At 54.3% G+C, this 14,278-nt stretch overlaps 8 protein-coding genes across 10 annotated transcripts; 3 read left to right on the forward strand and 5 right to left on the reverse strand.

Annotated features, from left to right (window-relative positions):
* Nucleotides 1-27: 27 nt before the first annotated feature.
* Nucleotides 28-1,545, reverse strand: KVP18_000695 (uncharacterized protein; the record flags this gene model as incomplete). Its single annotated transcript, XM_067950030.1, has 1 exon — nucleotides 28-1,545. One exon carries the CDS (start codon nucleotides 1,543-1,545, stop codon nucleotides 28-30), a length of 1,518 nt encoding a protein of 505 aa, XP_067805374.1.
* A 99-nt stretch (nucleotides 1,546-1,644) lies between these two features.
* KVP18_000713 (uncharacterized protein) lies at nucleotides 1,645-2,986 on the reverse strand (the record flags this gene model as incomplete). 2 transcript variants are annotated; one of them, XM_067950060.1, is made up of 2 exons in its annotated part: nucleotides 1,645-1,977; nucleotides 2,006-2,986. In XM_067950060.1, 2 exons carry the CDS (start codon nucleotides 2,984-2,986, stop codon nucleotides 1,645-1,647), a joined length of 1,314 nt encoding a protein of 437 aa, XP_067805401.1. The 2 variants fall into 2 exon arrangements, with proteins under 2 accessions (XP_067805401.1, XP_067805400.1); XM_067950059.1 differs by having other exon boundaries at nucleotides 1,961-2,986.
* Nucleotides 2,987-3,265: 279 nt separating this feature from the next.
* On the forward strand, nucleotides 3,266-5,485 carry KVP18_000706 (uncharacterized protein; the record flags this gene model as incomplete). Its single annotated transcript, XM_067950050.1, has 1 exon — nucleotides 3,266-5,485. The coding sequence occupies one exon, from the start codon at nucleotides 3,266-3,268 to the stop codon at nucleotides 5,483-5,485; it is 2,220 nt and encodes a 739-aa protein (XP_067805391.1).
* Nucleotides 5,486-5,540: 55 nt separating this feature from the next.
* On the reverse strand, nucleotides 5,541-6,629 carry KVP18_000669 (uncharacterized protein; the record flags this gene model as incomplete). Its single annotated transcript, XM_067949980.1, has 1 exon — nucleotides 5,541-6,629. One exon carries the CDS (start codon nucleotides 6,627-6,629, stop codon nucleotides 5,541-5,543), a length of 1,089 nt encoding a protein of 362 aa, XP_067805327.1.
* Nucleotides 6,630-6,673: 44 nt separating this feature from the next.
* Nucleotides 6,674-9,772, forward strand: KVP18_000716 (uncharacterized protein; the record flags this gene model as incomplete). The annotated part of the gene is made up of 1 exon (XM_067950065.1): nucleotides 6,674-9,772. The coding sequence occupies one exon, from the start codon at nucleotides 6,674-6,676 to the stop codon at nucleotides 9,770-9,772; it is 3,099 nt and encodes a 1,032-aa protein (XP_067805405.1).
* Nucleotides 9,773-10,061: 289 nt separating this feature from the next.
* KVP18_000675 (uncharacterized protein) lies at nucleotides 10,062-10,679 on the reverse strand (the record flags this gene model as incomplete). The annotated part of the gene is made up of 1 exon (XM_067949991.1): nucleotides 10,062-10,679. The coding sequence occupies one exon, from the start codon at nucleotides 10,677-10,679 to the stop codon at nucleotides 10,062-10,064; it is 618 nt and encodes a 205-aa protein (XP_067805338.1).
* A 137-nt stretch (nucleotides 10,680-10,816) lies between these two features.
* KVP18_000707 (uncharacterized protein) lies at nucleotides 10,817-12,175 on the forward strand (the record flags this gene model as incomplete). Its single annotated transcript, XM_067950051.1, has 1 exon — nucleotides 10,817-12,175. The coding sequence occupies one exon, from the start codon at nucleotides 10,817-10,819 to the stop codon at nucleotides 12,173-12,175; it is 1,359 nt and encodes a 452-aa protein (XP_067805392.1).
* Nucleotides 12,176-12,246: 71 nt separating this feature from the next.
* KVP18_000679 (uncharacterized protein) lies at nucleotides 12,247-13,760 on the reverse strand (the record flags this gene model as incomplete). Of its 2 annotated transcripts, XM_067950000.1 has the most annotated exons (2): nucleotides 12,247-13,686; nucleotides 13,713-13,760. In XM_067950000.1, 2 exons carry the CDS (start codon nucleotides 13,758-13,760, stop codon nucleotides 12,247-12,249), a joined length of 1,488 nt encoding a protein of 495 aa, XP_067805345.1. The 2 variants fall into 2 exon arrangements, with proteins under 2 accessions (XP_067805345.1, XP_067805346.1); XM_067950001.1 differs by lacking the exon at nucleotides 13,713-13,760 and having other exon boundaries at nucleotides 12,247-13,671.
* Between the last annotated feature and the right edge of the window lie 518 nt (nucleotides 13,761-14,278).

The following is a 14,278-nucleotide window of genomic DNA, read 5'->3' on the forward strand; positions in this document are numbered from 1 at the left end:
GACTAACGCTGCCGAGACTTTGACAAGTCAAACATTACGTAGGCCACCGCCATTCCCTTGGTTTCCTTGACCTCCGCCTCCTCCGCCACCAGCTCCAGCGCCGGCTGCTGCTGCACCAGCGAGAATGCTTAGAATCGCTTGAAATACTGCCTCTTTCTCGCGTTCCTTGGTGGTTTTTGACTCCTTGGACCTCTTGGACTTCTTGGAATGCTTTCCATAGTGATCCTCAGACGACTTGTCTGATGGAAACTCACTCCCACCGCTTTCTTTGCTGTCGTGGCTGCCGCCGCTATCGTGGCTGCCGTCGCCTTTGTGGCTATGGCTGCCGTTTTGCTCAGTACTTAGGTCCCCGTCAGTTCCAATGGCAGCAGTTCCAGTCCCAGTTCCGGTGCCAGTAGGGCCGGGTATAGCAGTTCCGGTGCCAGTAGGGCCGCCAGTAGGGCCGCCAGTAGGGCCGCCAGTAGGGCCGCCAGTAGTAGGGCCAGGTACAGTAGGGCCGCCAGTAGTGGGGCCGGGTACAGTGGGGCCGGCTGCAGTGGTTGAGGGTACAGTGGGGGCGGCGGTGCTGGTGGTGGTGGATGAACTGGGAACATCCGTTCCCAACATCAGACGATATTGTGTGTAGTCGGAGCCGTCGATGCAGGAGGTTAGGGAAACGATCATCTCAGCGACTTCAGCCCCTGACTCGATCTCTGAGCTCAACGAACCATCTGGGCCCTCAACCGCGGTCTCCTTTAACATGAAGCTCTGGCAGTGCTCCTGACAGATACTATAGCCTTCTAAAACGTCTAGACACTCCTTCAAGGCCGCTGCACGACAGTATTCCTCCTCAAGCACAGTTAGGATGTCACGTTTGAAATCCGATTCCTGGAATGACAACCCAGATTGATTGTAATTCCCTATGAGCGTCCCCCACTGAACCTTTGCATCGGGGTCACCTCCGTCTAGGTTCACCAGGACGATGCCTTGCCACTGTTGGAACAGCGGCAACCCCTGTTCAGGGGTGCAATAGTCGGTGGTTTCAGGGTCTTGTTCAGAGTCTGGGTCACAGGGAGCCAATGGCGGCGTGATCCAGTCGTCGTGGAGTTTATAGGCAGCGTTGGTGTACAGTGCCATGACTCGTTGGCGACCTCCGCCTTCTTTCCACCCAACTTTGGGGTCGCGGAGGCTCCAAATCAAGGCATCCAAACTCGACTTTGGGCCGTCGTGCTTCGGGGTGGACTTCAGGGAGTTCACGGCGACGGCTAACCCGTCGCTGTCAAGGCCTATAGGCGCCACAAGGTTGTAGGGGTGGACATCCCTCACGTGAGCCGAGTTTTCCTTGTCAGTGAAGGAAACCAAACCAAAACTCGCCTTGTTGTAGGATTTGCGAAGCCGAGTGCCCAGGTCTAAGATTTGCCCCTGAACTTTTTCAAACATCGGGCGCATACTGGCCGAACTGTCCAACACCACGAGCAGCTGAAGGTCCACACTCTCGTCTGGCCCTCCTGTACATTGCATGCCGAGGCAGCTCGAGATGAGGTACAGGTAGGTTCGCCACAACATCAGTCCCAATTACTCAGGTAATGCTAATGCTGAAGAATGAGCAATGTGTTACGTGGTGTCGGTGTTTTCTGATTGTTATGTGTGGCTAGTGTTTCTGACTCAGTTGGCAACTGCCAGATGTGGTTCCACGAGGATACCGCACTCGCCATAGGTCTTTCCTGACCCTCGCAGAACTCTACCATAGCCTGCATAACCCCACTTCGTGCTCCATGAGTTCCGAAGCAGCCAGTAGTCTGTCCCATCTGGATCAGTACCGTACCCAACCAATAGCATTGCGTGATCCACATTGCTGTCGCAACGGAAGTCGAAGGAATCCTGCAGGACGCCTCCCTTGTACAAGAAGAAATGTGGATGATTGCTCTCAATTGCGACAGCCAGGGGGCCATAGTGGAACAGCACAGCCTTCAAGTCCTCCTCATCTCCGACAACGACCTGTATCGTCCACCTTCAGTGCACACACCCCAAAATCAGTCATCATCCAGCGGCGCCAGTTTGATTTCACACAAGATGATGCCAGGCACGGCGAGTCTGCCTCCGCGTAGCTGTAGTCCTGGTCTAAGCATAGGGGGCGTTTCATAAGGTACTCAAACGCCGGTCGGAAATCGCCGCCTGCACATCCGCTGTTTCCGTATTCGGAGGAGCAGTCGACAGTTTGTTGGGCCGAGAGTAGTGTGAGGTGCTCTGACTGACTGTACGGCTGTTCGGGCACGCTAGCGCTGTGGAATGGGGAGACAGGCGTGCCGAGGTCGCGGAAAGCCCAAACGTCCACCATTGCGGATCGTTTCTCCGCCCGAACAAAACGCTGTTCCACCGTCTCCCCTGGCCTGTCGTCAAGGTCTTTGGCCAGACGACGCAGATTCCGAAGGCACAGAGAGCTTTCATGGCTTGAGGTGGATGCTAGTGCGTAGCAGGCGCCGCAATTTCCTTGATTCGTGACGGGTCCTACACATCCAGTGAGTGACCAGTCCAGAGCGGGTGGTAGAGCAGTGGTCTCCCCAGCGTTACGATCTAGCGCAACAGGGGCACCGACACCCGAATCGTGATGGGAGCGCTTATTCTTGGCCGGAAACATACGTTTCACTTCGTGAGCCAACATGTCCATGAAGATGGTTTCTCCCAGTGTGTATGGTGAACCCTTCGACTGATGAATAATATCTTGGTTCGCCTTAAAAACGTCCAGCCTTTGGGCCTTGATATCGTCTGATTCCAGCAGTCGGTCCTTCTTTCCAAACAGTTCCCAGTGTTGAAGCAGGTGAACCACCGGCAAATGCATCGGTGCCTTGGACAGTCGAATCAGATGCATCAGGCGTTCCTCTGTATCGTCAACTGTCAAGTTAAGGGTGCTGGGCTCGGACTCACAAAGTGAGACCGCATCCCACACCGCATCTCGCCACCGTGATGCCACCAATAGTCGGGCTAAGAGGGGCCACCACCACCACATCTATGTAGATACCGTAAATTAGCAAGGCCGGTGACAAGTGCTGAGTCAACCTGTGGATAACACTGTCAAAACGATTTCGCTACCAACTCGGGTGGGGTGGCCCTGGCCACTTAGAGACAAGGCTTCGATGTCATATGAGGAAGCAACGTGTGTGGGGTGAGGAAACAAGCTAAAACACAATTCCCCGACCCCGCGACTGCGGCGCATCAGAACAGAGGGTTAAGCCCTTAAACGCATCAAGAATCGCAGAAAGACGTATTTAAACGCAGCTAAAATATCATGTTGCTGGGCAGGCACCTCGAATCCGAATTCTCGCACTTATTGTTGGCCAGCGCGGTGAATGTATTGAGCTCCGTGTACAAGTTGAAGGTTTTGCCGAAGCCATCCAAGGACTTTCAGCTGCTGATGTATCTTTCCCCAGAGGAGAGCGCTGCTGAAGGTGTGTCTGCCGCATTCCAGCAGGACGTCGCGAGGCTAGGGGGTATGTGCCAAAACAAAGACAAACTGGTTCTCCGAGATCTGAACCGCCCAATTATTTTCTCCGAAGAGAGCACACGACCAGATTCAAAGTACATTCACTTTGTGGAAGACGGAAAGATTTGCTACGTCAACGACCAAGAGCAGATCAGCGAGCACGCAGCCGAGGAGATTCACCATGACTTCCATGTCTCATTGAACCCGTCCCTGAGCAAGTTCGTAGCGCCGGTGGAACCATTCGACCGATCCAGCACAGCAGCGTTCCACATTCCATTCCCTACAGTCACAGGCGTCAGAATGTCGGAATCGCAAATACGACTCATGGATCCCAGCGGAAGCACGAACAACCTCAAAGCGTTGACGTTCACACTCCTAGAGACGGGTCTGGCTCCCTGGCTGGGCCAGATTGGGTCGTGCGACCCTCACATGAACATCCGTCTGCCTTTGATGGTGTGGTTCCTCTCAAAAGACAAGAAAAAGCAGAAGGTGGAGCAGACAGTGTTCGCCGTCGCTGGCATGTTCACCTACCTGATAACCAGTGATGGACGGTTCTTCCGGACCAACGACGTGGCCTCAGCGACTCCCAGCTTTGCCGAGGCTTATCCTGTGCTCTTCTCGTTGTGGTCCCGGGCAGAGAAGCACTCGCTAGCACACGCCTTTGACAGACAGTTCTGTGTTCATGACGGGGCAAAGCTGGGGGAGGCCCTGGGAAAGAGCATGAGACAGGTCCTGGAGTCACAGAAGACCCCGCCGTCGGATGTGCAGACCAGCGTCAGTCGTGTCTGCGGCTCGGTCTCCAGCTGGTCTCGTTTCGGAGAGTACTGGCTTGCCCAATTGCCACACGGTCGTCTCCACCAACTAAAGGAACCCACAGCACCATTTCGCTCTGATGTCAAGTTGCAGCCAACCCTTATCCCGTTCGGTCATGGTATGAGTGGCATGTCTGGCTTTGACTCGCTGACCTTGTCTCCTGTGCTCATTGATGACAAACGAGATACCGAAGAGTCGATGATGGAGGCGCTGAACCTCCTAATGCTGCCTACGTCGGCGGACGCAGTCGCCTCCACTGAGCTGTTCTCAGACGAGTTCATTGCGACGTTTCGCCTTCAACAGCAGGCTGTCGAATTCCTGCTTCTGTTGTTTTCTAACAACCTTGGCTTCAGCACAATGGCCGCGAGCGGGATAACATTTGCGAAGCTTACCCTGATTCTGTCCCATCCCTTGCTGTCGTTCAAGCCCCAAACATCTGACTTCGACAGGGAACTAGCAGTGCTTGTGGCGAAGTGCGCCACTGAACTCTGGAAGACCCATTCAACTGTGGCGACGTTCGAATCAGATGCACAACCGACGGTCACGATAGGCTGTGTTGAAACCACGCTGACCATACCAAACCTGTGGAAACGACTGAGTGAGAAGGTTTTCGACCACATGGAACAGGAGACGAACGTGTCGCGCAGTCTCCTCTCTGTTACTGACAAGCAGGACCTGCTCTCCCAGAATCTCGTTCGAATCTCGGAGGAGATTACCAAGGCCTGTGGGCAACTGGGAGGATTCCGAGTGACTGAGGCGTCAGCGGGATCCGAGCCCGCTCCAAGTTGGTGCGACAAATGTCGGAAGACCACGACAGTAGGCGTCGGATCTCTGAGGATCGAGGCGGTAAAGGATGGAGCCAGCCTTCTCGACAAGGCGGTCTTGGATTTGACGAAATCAGTGAAGGAGACCGACATGTTCCACTCCATGACTACGGGTAACGCTGGCCTCGACGTGACCATCGTTATACCGAAAAGAAGGCGTCGTCAAGATTTTCGGATTCGAAACTGGGCGGCGTTTTCCGAGCTTGCGCGAATTTTCACAGTCAAGTTGGTTCTGTTACCCTCAGGTCCTGGGTTCAAGACCACAGTCCTCTTGGGAAAGGCACTGTACAACCTACAAGACACCGACGACAAAGAGTACCAAGAATACACAGATCTCCTACCAACTCTACGTCAACGACAGGCAAAAGCCAAGCCACTCAATCTATGATATGAAGCATGCTTCTCTGTGAGACACAAACGTAATCCATCATGTTTCGCTAAGATTACTGCGCAGTCGTGTTCTCGTTTCCGCGATTTTCGGTGGCGACTTCCCGCGAGCTGAAAACTGGGTTTAACTGTTGGCTCACCCGGATGAAGGTTGTCCTCTTGCTTAGCTCCTTCAAGGACTCAGCTCCGACGTAGGTGCATGAGGAGCGAACGCCGCCAAGGATGTCTAATATGGACCCTTTGATTGGTCCTCTGTAGGGAATCGTGACGGTCTTGCCCTCACTGGACCTGTAGCCTGCAACTCCACCTGCGTACTTCTTCATAGCGGTGTCGGAAGACATTCCGTAAAACATTTTAAGCTTCTGTCCGGATTCCAGCGTCACGAGCTCACCTCCACATTCGTCATGACCGGCAAGCATGCCACCAAGCATCACGAAGTCGGCTCCAGCAGCGAAGGCTTTGGAGACGTCACCGGAGCACGCACAGCCGCCGTCAGCGATGACCATCCCCTTAAGGCCATGCGCAGCGTCCGCGCACTCAATGATGGCAGATAGCTGAGGGTATCCAACGCCTGTCATTTTCCTCGTAGTGCAGACTGAACCTGGGCCGATGCCTACCTTCACAATGTCCGCCCCTGACAGGATGAGCTCCTCAGTCATATCATTTGTGACCACGTTGCCAGCGAAGATAGTCTTGTTGGGGAACGCAGCCCGTAGCCTCTCAACGGCTCCCACGAACTTCTCGTGATAGCCGTTGGCTACGTCAATACAAATGAAGTCGAACGCGGGGACCAAACGGAAGATCTCTTGTACCTTTTCCAGGTCACCTTCTCGTGAGCCACATGAAACGATTACGTAAGGCAAAGTCTCTGGGTTCGCGTCAGCGAAGGCTTTGATCTCGTCAACTGTATAATGCTTGTGTAGGACTGTCAGCATCTTGAAACTGGCTAGAGCCTTAGCGACTTCAAAGGTCCCTGTGGAGTCCATGTTAGAGGCGATTATGGGCACGCCAGTCCATGTTTTGCCGGAATGCCGGAACGTGTAAGTGCGGTCGAGATTCACCTCAGATCGAGATGCCAGCGTTGATCTTTTAGGCCTGATGAGGACGTCCTTGAAGTCCAGCTTGATCTCGTGTTCAATCCGCATGCCAGCAGCAGCTCAATTACTGAATTTAACCCATAAGTGGGGTTATGGTGCCTCGAATCAAAGCAGCACAACGTGCCCAGGAGGTTCTGCGGTCCACAATGGAGGCTAAAGCATACAGCTCCGCAGATGAGAAGCCCAAAATCGAGGCCCTCGTCGCAAAGCGCCTTGTCGACCCGTCCGTCGTTACTGCCGCCAACGAGTTTTTGGATTCCCTCGTCTCCAAGCTGCAGCCATCAAAGGCATGTGGATCTGAGTACTTCCCCTTCTCCACAGAGGAGGTGGACTTCATTCCGCCAACTGGCGTGGTGCCCATGAACTCAACGGCTTTCGGGGGGGCGTTCAGCCTGACAAGAGTGCTGGAGTTTGGGTTTGCCGTGCCCGTCCACTCGAAAGAAGATGTGGTCCCTGTTAACTACTTCGCAATGAGGACTGCGCTGGTGGTGGAAGTTGCCACGCAACTTTACGCCGTGGTCGAGGAGGGGGTAGGTGTGAGCATCGAGTTCCTGTATAACGATGAACGCAAGCCTATCCTAGTGTTGGATTGGCCTGCATCTCCAAAGAGGCGGTGGCTGCTGCATCTGATGCCTTTCTTCGAACCCGAGATGCCAGTCGAAAAGGCAGTAAAACTCCGTCTGAAAGGTGTTAACCCCGACAACGTGTCTTGTTGGCCCGCCGTCATGGAGGATGGTCGGCTACGTGCCCTGACCGAACTGTTGCAAGGGGTCTCTGCCGCGGTTCCCGCGTTTTCGACGGCGTGCGTGTTGTTGGCTCAATGGCTGCATAACCGTGGGTTCCAGGACTCATTTCTGGCAGTTTCGCAGGTACACGTGCTACTGGCCCATTTATGCTTGTCGAAGACCCCGTCCATAGGGGCGACTAGTAGTCAGCTCGTGGAGATGCTCCTGACGTGGCTCTCTCACCCCCCATCCCCGAGTATGATGGGCGTTCAAGGTCCTTCTATGGGCGTTCAAGGTCCTCCTCTCCTTGGACTCACTCACCCACTGATTCTGTTTGACTCGAAGACCAAGCACTACAACTGTCTGTGGCGTCTTCAACTACACGTACAGGAACTTAGCTGGAGAGCCCGAGGATCAATTAACACCTCATTCGAGGCTCGCTACGTGCACTCGCAATCCCCCATGCTCCCCTGTGCTGTAGTCGCGAAGAGCTTCGTGGACTTCCACGCCGTTTCCGAACTGCCATCTGTGAGCTTCGCAAGTGACGACGAAGAAGTTGCTTGGGAAGAGACGATTCTAAAGCCTGCGTCCAGCTCCATAGGTCCTGATGGCTTGCCACTCGCTTACATCATCCAGCATAGACACCTCAATCATCAAGGGGCTGCCATGGGCCACGCCCAGTGGTTGTCGTTGCTCTGTCGCCGAGCTCTCAAGAGCCGAGTCCTGTCCATGGTCGTTCGCGTGACCAACGGAGATAGCTCCGCTGAGGTTGCTGTCGGGGTGATAATCGAGTCACCAGACAGTTTGTCAAGTTTCGTTGAGAGGGGACCGCTCTCCAACACGGCTCAGGGAAAGGCTTTTGGCCGGTTTTGGGGGTCCGCCTGTGAAACGAGGCGGTTTCACGATGGATCCGTGTGCGAAGCGGTCATGTTGGAGCGTCGTCCCGCAGCCAACCACGTTACCTTCCCGGACGGATGCCTGCCGTCTCCTCCAGCGGTGCAACTCCTGTCGAAAGCGCTGCAGTCGCAGGCTTCCTGGGATGTGGAAGCGGGGTGTATTCCCTTTGGAGGATTATCGTTGCCTCACTGCACCACAGAGATCGACAACCAGATCAATGAACTTTCGCTGACTCTCATGTCAAAGCAGGGGCTTCCGTTGACCGTCGCAGAAATCCACTTCACAGGTGCCGTTATGGCTCGCGCTGAAACTCCGCTGAGGAAACCCAAGTTCGGCGACACGCCTGCATTCGCTGAGGGCTACATTGAGTTTGAGGCGAGCTCCAAGTGGCCGGCAGACGCTGCCGCTGTCCAAAGACTCAAGACAGCGCTCTTGCTAGCGATCACGGATGTGGAGGGCTTGCGGCGGCACACCTCCGAGGATTTTGTAGACGTCGTATTGAAGCATCTGGTGGTTCGTCTTCGCATATTCGTCCCTGTGTTGCGTTCTGAGCAAGCTATCCTCGTCTCCAACTTCAACCCCACCTGGCAGTCGAGGCCCTCGGCGCATGAGTTCGCTGAATTCCGACGGGAATGGTACCTTCCGCGCATCCAAACGTACCTCCGAAATTTCGGGTCTGAAAACGCTGCTTTCTTTGCAGGATGCAGGCTTGTTCGAGGTTGGTTCCAGGCGCAAGGATTTGGAGGCTACGAGCTCCTAGCAGACCACCTTGTGGTGGCGGTGTTTGAGTCCACAGCAGATAAAGTGATTTGTGAGAACCTGGTTCTGACTCCTCCTGTGGTGCTGGAGTCAGTTCTTCGTATCCTCACCCACTTCAAGTTTGACCGGCAGCCACTCTACGTTGGCATCGGGTGCAAGGAGACCCACGTGACAGGTGACACCGCTGCGCTCCTGCAGAGCGCCTACTTCCGTAATGTGAAGGGCATGAAGCCTTACGTTTGGGTGTCGTCTGTTCTAGACCCTCATTGTTTGCTGCTGACCACCCCTCCCATCCATGCCTTCCGCCGACTTCGCGACGCAGCGACAGGCAATACCCTAGCTAAGTTGTCTCCCAAACTCCCATTCGGTGGAGACTGGAAGGTCCTCTTTCGACCTCGCCTACACGACCTGGACTTTATCCTGGACTTGAATTCGCTGGACCAGATTCTCTTCGCACGAACGAAAACTGGAATCAAACGGCGGAAAATCGACGTGGAGCTTGAAGCCCTCGTGACTCCCTCCCGACCTATGATTGTAGAGGAGGCACGCAAGTACGTTGAATGGCTGAAGTTGGCGCTTGCGCCCATTTTTGACGTCTACCACTACTGCCCTCTGCAAGAACAACAAGCCTACGGCCATCCATACCTCCCATGTTCCATTGGGCTCCAGATGCACACTAAGAAGTTGCCCGTGGGCGAGGGGCTCTTGAACTTGCGAGTGCTTGGTGAGGGGGACGCGCTGGACATCGTCGGTACGCTGCAACGCGCCGCCTGTCGTGGAGGCGAGCTTGTCAAACGACTGCGTGCGTAATTAACATTGGCTGCCTGGGAAATTGCTGGGGGGGAATGGAGCACACGGAATTTCTCCGCGCTGGTCTCGTGGCCGCCATTTGTTGAGATAGGGCTTGGTTGGAGGGTCGCAGACGGCGAGGAAGTCAAATTCTGGGGACTGGAGGAGTCTTAGGGCCTCTTCGGTGTCATATTTACAGTAATGCAGGATCTTGAAAGGGAAATCCGAAAGGTATGGATAGTGTACTCGCTCCTCCGGCCAATCCAACTCCACTTGCTTGCAATATGCTTTCACTGCATGAAGTTCCCCACTAAATCCCACATCTGTCCTGCTGTGCTCTCTCAGACATACTCGTCCAACTTCGCCGGAGGAGCACCGGACTGTAAGCCACTTGACATTCACTCAGCCCCCTCCGTAGTCGCGTGGAGATCACTCCTCTGGAGTGGGTCTGTGACTTGTCATAGCTAACGCCGGACTCTTCCGCCTCGAGGTAGAACCGGGGCATATGTGCCACCTGAAACGCAGAGCCAACATTGATCTTGGCAGACGCGTCCCAGGATCCCTCACTCACTATCCCCTTGGTCTCCTTTCGAGTTTCGTCGGTTTTCCGTGTCGACCTGCGGGGTAAGTGGCGCTTCTCGTCGTTATCGCTTGCTGGGTCAGACGAGGTCGCAATGTCGCTGGGGTGGTCTGGAGACGCCGGAAGAGCTCCAATTTTTGCCAAGACGTTGGACTTGAAGTCTCTGCATGCGGGACAAAACCACCTGTCGCAATCGTTCTGCGGCTCCAGAGCCCTCTCCAAACAACCGACATGGAACGATCTGGTGCAGCTGTCACAGCAGACCAACTCGCCACCTCCCTGGCATTCTGAGCAGGTAGACGCGTTTTCAGGGCGGCGGCGTTCCTTATCGCGTGACTGTAGGTACATTCAACTCAAAATTGCCAAATTCAAAGGACACCACTTAGCTCCTAATACACACAACACTCTTCCCATTGTTATGCTAACATCAATCCCCACTCTATCCTAGCTGCCACACCACAAGTATTGGCATATCGCTATTTTAAATGGCTACAGCTCTCACAGCCAAACGCCTTGAGGGACTGCCCGTCTCCGAAGGACCACTCACCACCATCCTCAAGTCGGCACTTGAACGGGTCAACTCGAACCTGGAAGAAGTGCAACTCAGGGGACTCTCAGAACTTTGGGGTCTTGTGCTGATTCCCGCTTCGGATGAGCTGTACTCCGAGCAATTCGTCTCCGACCCGACCAGCGTGAGCCAGCTGCAAGAGCTCGCACTCGATTCTATCATGAACTACTACGTGACGCACTCCTGCACAACCGAGATTCTTCAATCGTTCGAGAAGGCTTACCCCCTGTTCGAAACTCTGCCTAAGGCCAAAACCGCCAAGATCATTCGGCAACTGATCGATATCGTCGCTACATTGGATGAGAGTTTTGAGCTGCAAGAGGAGGTCTGCTGGAAGGTAGTAGAGTGGTGTCGACGAGAGAAGCGCACCTTCCTTCGTCATCGCGTCGAAACTCGCCTCGCACAGGTCTATCTGAAGGGTAAGAAATACATGAAGGGAGTCGAGTTTCTGAAGCCTCTCTGTTCTGAGGTCAAAAAGATCGACGATAAGGTCATTCTCGTCGAGATCTACCTCATCGAATCGAAGATGCACTTTGCGGTCCAGCACTACCCAAAGGCAAAAGCCGCGCTGACATCCTGTCGCACCGTTGCCGCCGCAATTAATGTGGCTCCTCTGGTCCAAGCCGACATCGATCTCACGGCTGGAGTTCTGTCGGCTGCTGAGAAGGACTACAGGACTGGATCATCATATTTGCTCGAAGCATTCGAGGCGTTCAATCAGGGTTCGGATCCAAGGGCTATGGTAGCACTGAAATACATGATGTTGCTGAAGCTGATTCAAAACAATAAAGCCCTCGACGAGATCAAGGCGATAACTACAAGCAAGAATGCCCTCAAGTACACCGGACGCGAGGTCTACGCTCTGCTCGCGCTGGCGAAGTGCCATGAAGAGCGGCTGTTGGGAAAGTTCGAAGAGACTCTGAAGGAGTACGCTGACGTTCTCATGGGCGACGAGGTGTTCGTCTCTCATCTGGCCGAGGTTAAGGAGAGGATGCTCGAGACCAATATAACCCGCATTCTCGTCGCTTACTCACGCATAGACCTGCGCTACGTAGCAGATGAGCTGAAGCTGCCGGAAGCTGAAATCTCTCTCAAGATATCTGAGATGATTCTGGACAAGAAGCTTTTCGGCCGTATCGATCAGAGCTCCGGCCACTTAACCCTCACGGAGGAGGAGGTGACGCCGAGCCTGTACAGGGACTGCATTGACACGCACAAGAACCTTGCCGACATTGTAGACGTATTGTACACCAAGTACCGACAGCACAGGCAGTAGTTCTCTTGCTGTGTAAACACTTAACACAACCCTAGGGAGCCCGAGCCCACCGTAAATCGTGTAAACGTTATTCACTGCCATACACCCTTTCCATCCGGCCAGTCCATCTCTGCGAACTCAGTAAACCTCCAATCTGCAGCTCCGGAAACACACTCGAAGTCTAGCAAGGATAGACCTGCTCCTTTAAGCTCGTCTGGGCTTGCTCTCTTGGCGGCTTCGATGAGGATGTTTTCGCCGACTCGACTGGAGGGCAGCTCCCACACCAGGTCAGGTATGTGCCGCTGATACAAGCGCAGTCGTGCGGAAAAGCTGGCTTGGGATTCGGACTGGACTGTGGTGGTCACGAGTTTGAGGGCCTCTTCAGTCTCCAGAATGCTTTGATCCGGGAACACATATGCTACCTTCTTCCATGGTATCAGGCAGTGGAAAGGAAGGCCTTCATTAATGACCGCAGGGCCTATCAAGGCCATCAACGTGCCCATTGAGGCGGCCTGGTGTATGCGCTGAGACCCGCCGTCATCACCGCGAACGACAAGTACCACCTGAGAGCGCCTCAGCAGACTATCGGCCGTGTCTAGGTTCATCCTGTCGGCGGTTGTTTTGCAGCCATGCCACCTCGCTGGGTCAGGAACCCCCTCGTCACAGTTGGGCAAGTCAAAGCGCAGCGGCAGGGAGTCCTGGTTCGTGACTAGCACCAGCGCTGACGGCTCAGAGGACTGCTTGAACAAATTGAAGACTTGCGATCTTTGGTAGTATGAGACTCGTCTATCGGCTCTCCCCACCATGTTGAACAGTAGAGGACGTTGTCGATATTGTCGAGGCCGCTGCTCTCGAGGCAGGCGGCTGAGTATGGTTGCAATTTCCCTTGGTCGTCTGATTGACAGACCAGCATTGAAGAAGGAAACTGCCTTTGGCGCTGACTCACTTGAAATATCCATAGTCTCGACAGCCACGACTGGCTTGGGCCCTAGGCCTAAAGTGACATTCCATCTCAGGCGATTGAGGTTCTCGCGAGTGATCCAGTCGCCAGAGTAGAAAACGTGAGTGCGACTGGAGAAGTCCTTTGTCAGTTCGCGGATGGTTTTGAACGCGTCAACTAGTTTAGCTTGCGTTTTCGTCTCCCAATTCCTTTGAGGATAGAGAAAGTCAGATACTATGATAGGCAACACCATCACCACAGCCTTGGAGGGGTCGTACACCCTCCAAGGATGGTGCCTCAACTGATGCAGAAAATAGAATTCCGCACAGGGCTTCGCCATGTAGCTGCAACTGAACGGAAGATTTGTCAACTGCCGCCATTGCTCATTGTCGTACATGAAGAATGGCACCCTACCCAGCGGCGCTCTCCAATCCAAAGGGGCTTGCTCTGGAGGAGGGAGACGATCGGACCACTGCATCCATGGCGGGAGGCCTGCTAGTTTTCCGTCAATAATCTCAGCCGGCGTGATCTTGGAGGAGTCCATGACGAACGGTTCCTCCGTTGGCGGAGAAAACATTGTGAATGTAACAATCTATGTACGCTTTCCCGAGATCTCACAAGTGACATGCTGAAGCAAGTCGCCACACAGAGCCACAGCACGTTCATAATTACTACAATAACTCTATCAAGATTCGCGAGATGACGTCAGACAGGCCTGTCCGAAAACTCAGTGACCTTTCCGAGCGGCCGCCGCCGTTACGGCCACCTGCCAGACGAAGGGTCACAGCGCGCCGCCTCCCGAGTGCATATCCTGAGGTGCAAAAAACCTCAAGGAGGATTCTCCAGAAGGACGAACGTGAATGTCTCAGCGCGATACGCACCGGCATCCAAGCTGTTAAGTTCTTTGCGGAAACGTGAGAGAAATAGGATGTCCACACAGCCCCGACACGTCAGTGGAGTTCTTCTACGCCAACCACGTAAGGGGTGGTGTCGAGTCCGCCAAGAAGTAAGGCTACGATTCCAATGATGACAGGCGTCCTCATAAGCGGCCTCCTATTGAGGCCGACAGCAGTTCAGATCCTTTAGCTTTGCGTATTGTGCCACGTGAGGAGCTCGATGAGAACCATGCCGTCATCCTGCCCAATCGAATCACGTTCATCAACAGTGATGGGTCCTCTTGGACA

Source organism: the organism of the source record quoted next (assembly GCF_019968955.1).
Source record: "MAG: Porospora cf. gigantea A chromosome Unknown PgA_NODE_9_length_97101_cov_340.895, whole genome shotgun sequence".
NCBI lineage: Eukaryota > Apicomplexa > Conoidasida > Eugregarinorida > Porosporidae > Porospora > Porospora cf. gigantea A.